At 35.3% G+C, this 11,721-nt stretch overlaps 1 protein-coding gene across 6 annotated transcripts; it reads right to left on the bottom strand.

Annotated features, from left to right (window-relative positions):
- Positions 1-407: 407 nt before the first annotated feature.
- Positions 408-6,706, bottom strand: LOC117568409 (protein ORD). Of its 6 annotated transcripts, none has more exons than XM_052004824.1 (7): positions 6,603-6,703; positions 6,092-6,541; positions 1,514-1,608; positions 1,199-1,448; positions 954-1,133; positions 819-896; positions 421-754 (listed from the first exon to the last, which is right to left on the bottom strand). In XM_052004824.1, the coding sequence occupies exons 1-7, from the start codon at positions 6,633-6,635 to the stop codon at positions 515-517; spliced, it is 1,326 nt and encodes a 441-aa protein (XP_051860784.1). In that variant the 5' UTR covers positions 6,636-6,703; the 3' UTR covers positions 421-514. The 6 variants fall into 6 exon arrangements, with proteins under 6 accessions (XP_051860783.1, XP_051860784.1, XP_051860785.1 ...); XM_052004825.1 differs by lacking the exon at positions 6,092-6,541 and adding an exon at positions 1,666-2,115 and having other exon boundaries at positions 6,603-6,701; XM_052004823.1 differs by lacking the exon at positions 6,092-6,541 and having other exon boundaries at positions 408-754; positions 819-863; positions 936-1,133; positions 1,514-2,115; positions 6,603-6,706.
- Between the last annotated feature and the right edge of the window lie 5,015 nt (positions 6,707-11,721).

The following is an 11,721-nucleotide window of genomic DNA, read 5'->3' on the forward strand; positions in this document are numbered from 1 at the left end:
CTATTTGGTATATCGATATAAAATTACAAGATTGTCAACCAAAGCAGCTAAGACCCTACTGCAGCAACCTTTTGCTATATAAAATTATTTCTTGAATAACTTCTATGATTTTTGTCCGATCGCAGTTTAATTATGATCTTATTGTACCGAAAATCGTGACTTTAGTTTTAAAATTACGCTTGTTTAACTCTATTTTTTTTTATTTGCGAGGAAATATGTGGGCTTGTAAAAAAGTCTTAGCTGTTGACGCTACTGAAGAATATGGGGTCAGATATTACTCCTTCTGCCCTTTTACTAGCGAAACCTACTAATGAAACAAATACTGTTTTGGAGCATATTTGTAATCTTTAATATACATTTTTTAAATAAAGAATATAGTAAATAAGCAAAAACATTGTCAAAATTAAATCGAATGTAATTTTTTTTAATAATTCGGATATCCGATTAGGTATAAAATGAAAATTTTCAACTTCAAATATTCAATTTCAAACGTGATTCAATTCAAGCAATGTGATCAGTTAAATCCCATAAGCTCACTAAAATTACGGATTTGCCTCTCAGTATTTTTGGGAACATGCACGGAGAGATTCCAGAAGACGGACTTAGTGTTTGTATCGTAATGCTCAACACATTTGATCACATTCCGGGGCTCCGGTAGCAGCGTTAAACCAAATGGGAACTCAATGAAGACAATGATGTTCAATTTCTGTGCGACTTCAATAATGCGGTGTAAATATCGTTGGCAAACCCATTGCTGCACAAGAACAAGAATAACGAATCGTTACATATTTTAAGGATTAATATCAATCACAACTTACGGTGGAATATTCATTATCCACATTCATTTTGTTCATGAAGTTGGCCTTTATAGATGAAAGAGATGTGAATTCAGCCAGCTGTGTAAAAAGCATTAGTGAAGACAGAATAAAACTTACAGCGGATATTTTGCTTACTTTCTCCAGGTGAGTAAGGAATATCACCGTCTTAGTACCCAACGTGGCCAGCACAAGTTGAAAGGACACGTGAAGTATGTCCATAATGTTTTGATCAGTATGATCCCAATACAATGCGCTAGCGTCGCCTGTCAATTTTATGATTGTACGCACGTTGCTCAAGTCAAAGTCATTCACATTCTAGGAATAAGAAGCAAAAACTTTAAAATTGAGTTGCTTGTCAAGCAGACTAGATCTCTCCATACCACACCATGCAACGGAGTGTAGCAATTCAAACGGGGCACAAAGAAGTATAGAGAATACTCGTCACATGTGATGTATTCAAATACTTTACGAACATCATCGAAAACTGTCAGCAGAAAGCGGCGCTCACTTAGTCGAATTGCCTCCCTGTTAAACAGGCAGGTGGAGGCGGGCTGTTCCAAAAGCTCGTTTCTCTCGTAGTCTTCATGATGAAATAGTTTGGCAAAGGTCTCAAAAGGATTGCCCTTCTCGCTGTAAACAAACACGAACAATTAATATGTGTACTTAATCCGTAGATGTGTAAAATTTGATGTCACCTGAAGTGACTATAAGAGTCTGTATCTCCTCGTATTATTTTCATCCAGTTCGTTGGATTCATCTTATAGGCATCGACCAACACTTTTGGTAAATCCTGCGGTTGAACAAAGAAGAAATCACAAAACTCAATAATAGTTTGTTCTGCCCAAACTCCTGAGTTTATCTGAATCATAACTCGATCAAGAGTGCGAACATCATCAAAACGCCGAACCACGGACACCTCATAGCGTTCAAATGAATTTTTTAGATTCTCTAGCTCAAGTCGCAACTGCTGACGCTCAAATGCCTGCCGGGAAGTGCTCGGTCCCATGTCCAAATCCTCCAAATAAACATCTGAATGATTTGAATGCGATAGACTTAATGTCATTTTTACACAGCCCTTGCCAACTTGCAGCTGGGGCAAGTTTTGCAAGCTTGCTGTTGTTGCATATTCCTTGGAGCACATTAGCTTAAAAGCTTGAACAACTGGCGTAATTGCCATCGTTGACAAGGAACCGCTTCTTATCTGATTGCCTGCCTTATAGAGCAGTAGGTGCACATTATCATTTGCTGGGAATTTGATGTGCTCCTTCTTGCAGCCCAAGCAATCCTCGATAGTAATCTGTCGAACGAAGAATTTTAGTATAATTACACGCATATATCAATTCCGATTTCGTACATACCGTTGAAATACGCATAGTGGGGACGCCACTCATTGTTCACACATAAGATTGCAAATATTAAGGATATTGGCTTTCATGCAACTGGAAAGATATATATAAATAAATACACATGTAATAGTTTGCCTTTAGAATGTATTTTTTTCTTTCTTTTAATGAAAACTTCTCAATTGGAAAATGTAAAGCCCTATTTCAATATTATTATTAAATGGTGGACACTTGCTTAACCACGCAGTTATGTAGCTTCTGGTAGCCTCTATCAGTAAGCGATAAATGTCACTAAATAGTGATGAGAGCTTACATATGTAGATCATCGATACCTATAATCGAAACAAATAGTTTGAAACAGCGGTATCGATAACATGATGCTAAAATGCTTTTAGTAATCAAGAGCTGTCAGAATCTTAATTTCAAAGGTTGCAATGCAGAAACAAATTTGCTTAAAATTACTTTGTTATTATGTAAATAGAAAACTGTGTCAATAAAATTTGATTTCTTAAATATATGATTTATTTGACAATTCTTGTTGCTTAAAGATAACTTATATGAAGATATGAACAATATCTTTTGTATATTGTACAGCTGTAACTTTTAGCTTAACTTATTTTTAACTGTGATATGTTAGTAAATACATTGTCTAAGCTCGTCTTGTCAGGCATTACGAAAATTAAACTTTTTAATTTTTGAGATCTTCAGTCAAGATACTTGACCCAGCCAAATGTGAGCAAACACTGTTGTTCATATAATCGAACAATTGCGTTAAATATAAGCTCCGATTTATTTTTTTTTTTGAACCTAAATAATATTTATTTGTGAAGTCAATCATTTATAACATAGTTGAACATTTTTAAGATCTGGATCTGGAAACTAAATTGGTAAAGTTGCAACACTCATTTGATCTGCTAAAAGTAATGCTTCAGTTTTATCGAGCTTGTGTAGAAGAATTTGCGAAACTTTTTATTTCACCCTCCCATCCAACATCTCCAATTGATGCATCATAAAAATGCCAACAAAGTAATATATATTTTTTTTAAGATTTTCTTTTAATTTTGTATGGGAATCACAAAAGTTTTTTTTCCCCCTTTTATGAACAAACCAAATGTAGTGACACAGTGTTTAATGCGACGATGTCATCTGCAAAGCATCCTTCTCAAACTGAAACTCAATTAAAGACCAAAAATTATAAATATAAATATTTATAATTTTAAGCGCACAACGCCAGTCGATGAGAACGATTTTACTTGTTTTTTAAAGTGAATCTTGCCATGAGTAAGGAAATTAATTTAATACTACTTTCAAAAACTGAATACCAATAGAAAAATTCTCATTTCAATGTCATCTTTGAGTCCTTGATGTAAGTTTAATTTCCAATTGCCGAAGCAGAAAATACAAAAACAAAATACAATGAAATTCATGCAAATGCAAATGACGCGTGCAACTGACTGACAACCATTGCACATTGGGATGAAATGCCTTTATTTTGGCCACAACCGTAATTTTAAAGCTAGAAAGTTGAAACATGGAGAATTTGCTTATATTATTTGTGAATTTCGCATTTTCTTATTTTTTTAGTTTTTAATTTCTTATATTTTATTTTGTTTTTAATCACCTCTAAATCGTTTTCCGGGAAATCATGTGGAATTACCCAGACAAAAGAGGCGTTGACATTGCGATTTGTATTTAGCCAAATTTTTAGTGAGTCACCTCGACGAATAGAAACCTTGCTTGCATCTATTGAAATAAATTAAATTAAATTAAATATTTTCGATGTCTAGGGACCTTTCTAAGCTTGAAATAATTGTAGCATTATTGATATATTAACATGAACTTTTTAGGTTTTGGCCAAAATAAAGGCATTTCATCCCAATGTGCATTGTAGTTGCTTTAGCTCTGCTGCTGCTTTTAGCTATGGTCTCAGCCTGCCTGGCCTTTTCCGCATCCCACAGATGAGATGACAGCGAGCTAAGTAATTGAAGCACAGCTACCGAATGATCCCACCAACTCAACAAGTTCTGGAATTCTACTTCTTCCAAGGACTTCGAGAATATTAGAACTGGTAAGAAAACTACTATCGAGTGTGCTTGACTGTGAGATACCCTCTTCTCATATTGGTTAAAAGCTAAACAGTGCGGTAAAATTTCGATATAAAATTACAAGATTGTCAACCAAACTAGCTAAGACCCGACTGCAGCAACCGTCTTTTGGTTTATAAAATTATTTCTTGAATAACTTCTATGATTTTTGTCCGATTGCATTTTAATTATGATCTTATTGTACCAAAAATCGTGACTTTAGTTTTAAAATAACGCTTGCTTAACTCTATTTTTTTTTTATTTGCGAGGAAATATGTGGGCTTGTAAAAAAGTCTTAGCTGTTGACGCTACTGAAGAATCCATATTCTTACTCCTCCTACGGATATTACTCCTGCCCTTTTACTAGCGAAACCTACTAATGAAACAAAAACTGTTTTGGAGCATATTTGTAATCTTTAACACTGTATAAATAAAGAATATAGTAAGTATAGATTTTTAATCAATTCACAGTTAACTAATTGTATAGAAAATTGCAATTGCAGAAACATTGTCAAAGTTCAATTAAAAGCAATCTTTTTTAATAATTCGAATATGATCCGATTAGGTATACAATTAACATTTTTAATTTCGAGGACTCAAATTCAAACGTGATTTTAATTATTCAGACATTATCTGCTTAGGTATAAAATTAAAATTTTAAAGATTCAATTTCAAACGTGATTTAAGCAATGTGATCAATTAAATCCCATAAGCTTACTAAAATTATGGAGTTGACTCTCAGTATTTTTGGGAACATGCACGGAGAGATCCCATAAGACGGACTTAGTAATTGTATCGTAATGCTCAACACATTTGATCACATTCCGGGGCTCTGGTAGCAGCGTTAAACCAAATGGGAACTCAATGAAGACAATGATGTTCAATTTCTGTGCGACTTCAATAATGCGGTGTAAATATCGTTGGCAAACCCATTGCTGCACAAGAACAAGAATAACGAATCGTTACATATTTTAAGGATTAATATCAATCACAACTTACGGTGGAATATTCATTATCCACATGCATTTTGTTCATAAATAAGGCCTTTATATATGAAAGTGACGTGAATTCAGCCAGCTGTGTAAAAAGCATTAGTGAAGACAGAATAAAACTTGCAGAGGATATTTTGCTTACTTTCTCCAGGTGAGTAAGGAAAATCACCGTCTGACTACCCAACTTCGCTAGCGCAAGTTGAAAGGACACGTGAAGTATGTCCATGACGTTGTGATCACCATGATCCCAAAACAATGCGCTAGCATCGCCGGCCAATTTGATGATTGTACGCACATTACTTAAGTCAAAGTCATTCACATTCTAGGATTGAAAAACAAAAGCTTTAGATGTGTGTTGCTTGTCAAGCAGACTAGATCTCTCCATACCACACCATGCAACGGAGTGTAGCAATTCAAACGGGGCACAAAGAAGTATAGAGAATACTCGTTACATGTGATGTATTCAAATATTTTACGAACATCATCGAAAACTGTCAGCAGAAAGCGGCGCTCACTTAGTCGAATTGCCTCCCTGTTAAACAGGCAGGTGGAGGCGAGTTGTTCCAAAAGCTCGTTTCTCTCGTAGTCCTCATGATGAAATAGTTTGGCAAATGTCTCAAAAGGATTGCCCCTCTCGCTGTAAACAAACACGAACAATTAATATGTGCACTTAATCTTTAGATGTATTAAATTTGATGTCACCTGAAGTGACTATAAGAGTCTGTATCTCCTCGTATTATTTTCATCCAGTTCGTTGGATTCATCTTATAGGCATCGACCAACACTTTTGGTAAATGCTGCGGTTGAACAAAGAAAAAATCACAAAACTCAATAATCGTTTGTTCTGCCCAAACTCCTGAGTTTATCTGAATCATAACTCGATCAAGAGTGCGAACATCATCAAAACGCCGAACCACGGACACCTCATAGCGTTCAAATGAATTTTGTAGATTCTCTAGCTCAAGTCGCAACTGCTGACGCTCAAATGCCTGCCGGGAAGTGCTCGGTCCCATGTCCAAATCCTCCAAATAAACATCTGAATGATTTGAATGCGATAGACTTAATGTCATTTTTACACAGCCCTTGCCAACTTGCAGCTGGGGCAAGTTTTGCAAGCTTGCTGTTGTTGCATATTCCTTGGAGCTCATTAGCTTAAAAGCTTGAACAACTGGCGTAATTGCCATCGTTGACAAGGAACCGCTTCTTATCTGATTGCCTGCCTTATAGAGCAGTAGGTGCACATTATCATTTGCTGGGAATTTGATGTGCTCCTTCTTGCAGCCCAAGCAATCCTCGATAGTAATCTGTCGAACGAAGAATTTTAGTATAATTACACTCATATATCAATTTCGATTTCGTACATACCGTTGAAATACGCATAGTGGGGACGCCACTCATTGTTCACAAATAAGATTGCAAATATAAAGGATATTGGCTTTCATGCAACTGGAAAGATATATATAAATAAATACACATGTAATAGTTTGCCTTTAGAATGTATTTTTTTCTTTCTTTTAATGAAAACTTCTCAATTGGAAAATGTAAAGCCCTATTTCAATATTATTATTAAATGGTGGACACTTGCTTAACCACGCGGTTATGTAGCTTCTGGTAGCCTCTATCAGTGAGCGATAAATGTAGGGTTGTTGATAATATATCAAAATATCAATATATCGATATTTTTTTTATAAAAATAAATATTTATATCATGATATTTTTTCCCCTGATATATCGAATATCGCGATTTTTTTTTTTATATATCTTTGATATTTCCTAATTGGTCACATTGATTTGACCTAACTTCCTGTAAAGATGAGCGCGGCAAAAAGTTTTTTTTTCGGAAGTTAAAAATCATTCTGCAACCTGCAACATTTGCAGTAAAATTGTCAAAACGAGCGGCAACTCGTCGAACTTACTGTCTCACCTTAAAAACAGGCATCGGCATGTGTGTATTTCGCCGAAATTGTGCCAAGGGTTCACAATTTCGGGGAAATACACACATGCGTGTGTCTGATGTTTTTCTGGGGAATTCGTGTATTCCGTGTAAGAGATTTAATAGGCGAAATAAAATCAGGATTATATATGTTTTTATGCAGATGCATATGTTGATATACACAAAAAAATATAATTATGTATTTATTATAGATATATATAATTTTGGAGTTAAATTTTGGTTAATGAAAAACAAATAAATATATAAAAATTAAAAATCAAAAATACTTGATATATCGATATTTTTGGGTGATAAATATTTTTATCAATTTGATATATTTTGGAAAAACGATATATCACTGATACGATATTTTTTAAATATCATGCAACCCTAGATAAATGTCACTAAATAGTGATGTGAGCTTACATATGTAGATCATCGATACCTATAATCGAAACAAATGGTTTGAAACAGCGGTATCGATAACATGATGCTAAAATGCTTTTAGTAATCAAGAGCTGTGAACTGAACATAGTTGGAACGAGTGCTGCCAGAATCTTAATTTCAAAGGTTGCAATGCAGAAACAAATTTGCTTAAAATTACTTTGTTATTGTGTAAATAGAAAACTGTGTCAATAAAATTTGAATTCTTAAATATATGATTTCTTTGACAATTCTTGTTGCTTAAAGATAACTTATGTTCATATCTGTTGTATATTGTACAGCTGTAACTCTTAGCTTAACTTATTTTTAACTGTGATATGTTAGTAAATGCATTGTCTAAGCTTGTCTTGTCAGGCAATACGAAAAAGTAGCTTCCTAATTTTTGACATTTTCAGTAAAAATTCTTGACCCAGCCAAAAGTGACCAAAAACCGTTGCTTATACAATCGGACCATTGAGTTAAATATAAGTTCCGATATACATATTTTCGAACCATAAATAATCCTAATTTTTGCAACCAATTCTGTAAAAAAAAATCAAAGAAATATTAAAAAAATATTGATCAATTTGTTGCAATCATTTATTTAGTTGTACATTTTTCAGACAGATTCAAAATCTGGAAAATTTATTGATAAAGTTGCAACACTGATTGAAATTACTAAAATTATTGCTTCAGTTTTATTGACGCTTGAATAGAATTGATAGCAATAATATTAGTTGTACTAAATTCAAAAGTTATTTACATATGAAATTTATGATTCGGCAAACCAAAAATACAGGAAGTAGAGCAAAACGTTGTGTTTCAAATTGGGAATTAAGATTATGAGAGTTGTCCGCACGAAGTGAGCCATTAAATTGGAACAGCCAACATAGCACATAATATTAGGATTAACGGCTTTCTAAGTGCCAACTAAGCGCCCACAGAGTATTCTCTGGCCAACAATTAGTCCAATGTGGCATATTAAAATCGCTATAAAATTCCATACAAACATAGAGCTTGGTAAACTTTTTAATTTACCCTCCCATCCAACAACTCACATTGCCGCATCATAAAAATGCCAACAAAGTAATATATATTTTTTGGTTCGCATTTCTTTTTTTTCAGGAATAAAAGCAAAATTGTGATTTTCTTTTAATTTTTATGGGATGCACACAAGAGATTTCTTTTTCTTCCAAATGCAGAGACACCGTGCGACGTTGTCATTATTTGTAAAGCATCATTCTTAAACTGAAACTCAATTCAAGACCAAAAATTAAATAAATATTTATAATTTTAAACGCACAACGTACAATTTTAATGATGATTGCGCTTTGGTGCAATGCGAATGACTTGATTCATAGCACTGAATCTGCCCATGACCAGTCGAGCTGTGATCATTAGGATTGAAGGCTGTTCAACTACCGGAGAATATTGTGGACCACACAAGCAGTGATTTGATTTAATGACACGAGCTTCGTTTGTTGGAAATGCCAGCCAGCAGCTGTAAGTACATGGCTCGAATAATTACAATTCGATTTTTCCATTAGCATAAGACTTGATATAAGCCTATAAAATATTTACCTCTTTGATTCGCATCCCAAAATCACGTTGGCCTTAGGCGAAATGGTTGCGATTTAACTTCGAGATCTGTGGCCACCTAATAAGCCAACTTTGGCTCCCCCATTCACGTGGTTGAGAACAAGTACGACTTGGAGCGAAACTCGCCAGCTCGTAATCCAAAAGAAGTTATGGCAATTTAACGGACGATCGCGATGCTCCAGACTCCCAAAGTCTCACAACCCAATTAGACGGGCCTTCGGGGCACTCTGCATTCGAGCTGAGCTCCGTCTGGTACGACCAGAATGGTCGGTAGTCGTTGAGATTTTATCGCAAACATAAATTTCCACAGATAAAAGCGCGAAAATGCTGCTCAAGACTGGCTACATGTCCTCACAAACATTCTCAAGAAACATACTCGCGGCGGGCACAGCTAAAGATACTTCTTCCATTTGTATGAAAGCCCCGCCTCCGCTTTTAGATGCACCGCATAGTTTTCGATCATTGCATTAAAGAAATTATAGCAATTTGCTTGTCAAATTGTTGCGGACCATGGCCATAAATCGAGCGCTTTATGGCGCAATGTGGTGCCGATCGCGATAGAGTTGTTTTAGAAATAAATTATCCCCGAAGCTTAACTCAGCTGGTGGTGATCCTCGTTGGTGGTTGGAGGACTCCATCTGGATCCCCATTTATTGCTCGTAAATTTGTAAATTGTGCAATTTCATTGGTGTTGCTTTTACTAAGGCCGATCATTTTTTTCTCCACTAATTTAATGGTGCTAGACCGTAAAGCATTCCAATTGAATAGTTTTGAGATGTACCGATCGACGGCACAATAAATTGATTGAAATATGTATTGAATGGATGATTTAATGGTTGGGGGCAGGTAATTTTAATGTTAGCTTAACCCTTATGAATATTCGATTATCATTAGATCATTGATAAAACTTAAACATAGACTTGATTTATCGATTGGCAACTATTTCTAATTAAGATTAAATAAACAAAATGAAATTGAAAATACAAGAAAACAGAGTCATGTCAATGACAAAGTCTCCATTAAGATACCGATAATGTGGTAAAGTCAGTACTGATTCCTGATACCAGCATGTTATAACTGTGCGAAATAGTATTTCTTGTGTACTTATGTATTTTGTTGTATTAAATTCAATAATTAAATTCTAAAAAGCTATATTTTTGAGTGTGCTCGATTTCCATTTTATTTTGACACTGCTCTTGAATTTCTTAACATATTGCTTTCTATTTCTAACTTTAATTTAATCTTAAGCTTCCAATTTAATAATCAAGTTTATTATTATTACTCGTCGTTTTTCTTATTTCATTACAAAATCAATCCACAATTAATTAGCTAGCTTAAATATAATATAGCTGTAAGACTGACCAATAATATGTCTCGCCCATTATTTTACGTTATAAATGATTTTCGATTTCTTTTTATTTTTATTTTTATCAGCATTACAGTGGCCATTAGCTATCGTCGCTTCTACTCGATTCTGCAAAGTGTCTTAAACTGTTTAAACAAATATCTTACTAGCTCGCCATATCTAAGCTCTTTGATGTCGCGAGGCCGGCTTTCTACTCGAGGCCTCTGCAATTTGGCACAGTCCAAGTCTACATTTACCTAAAATTACAGGAGAGCATTTTTATTGTTTTCTTCTGTTTTGTGTGGCGCTTGCATCTGGCAGGGTTTTCGTGTATAGTAAATGGTGAACTGGAGCCATATGTACGAATTTGGAGCTACCATTCGGTCGTAATTCGAAATGTTTACGGTACATTTAATTTCATTTGGATTATTACAATATGCTTTAGGAGCTGTGGCTGTGAAATTTTTGGCTGTTGCCTTGGCTCTCGCTCTCTTATGCTCCATTTGCGGTGCTTTCCCAGGAACAATGAGCCATGAAGTGGGCGGTGTTTTGTAGTTCTCTATATAGGTGCTGCCTCCCACTCAATGTTTATCTCTATTTCACCCATCTTTCTCTTTCTGTGACATCTCTATATCAGGTGCTAGATGCCGGAATAGACTCGTCTTTCATTGTTGTTGCCAAAATGTAATTGCGAATTTCAGACAAATGTGAAATTTGAATTTACAAGTTTAACTTTTCTTGTAACGAGTAAAATCATTTGTTTGGCTTGCTTGCTCAACACACACACAAACGCACAACACTTCGACTGCTCCTTTTGTATGTGGAGCGGAGTGTGCAGTTGGCAATTCTTGACTTAGTTCATTTGTTCCATTTCAACGCTCTCAACATAAGGCGCCAGGCAGTCAGACATCTTCCGTCGCACTTCTTGCCAGGCCGCATAAACAAATGCTCTTGTCGGTCTCTAGATCTCTCGTTCCACAACACTGCAAGAGATTTACCCACCATATACTTTGAATCTCAACACTACCGCTTTCCGTTTTCCTTCTCGCTCGCAGACGTCGTCGTCAGTTCACAATGGCAACCGTTGCCATATTTCCGGCTTTTTGTATCGTTCCTCTTGTCCTTTGTACTTGGGTAGGATTGAGTTGAATTGAAGCCATAGGTAGTCCAGTGTAAAGATTTTA

The sequence above is a fragment of the Drosophila albomicans genome, chromosome 3 (assembly GCF_009650485.2).
Source record: "Drosophila albomicans strain 15112-1751.03 chromosome 3, ASM965048v2, whole genome shotgun sequence".
Taxonomy (NCBI): domain Eukaryota; kingdom Metazoa; phylum Arthropoda; class Insecta; order Diptera; family Drosophilidae; genus Drosophila; species Drosophila albomicans.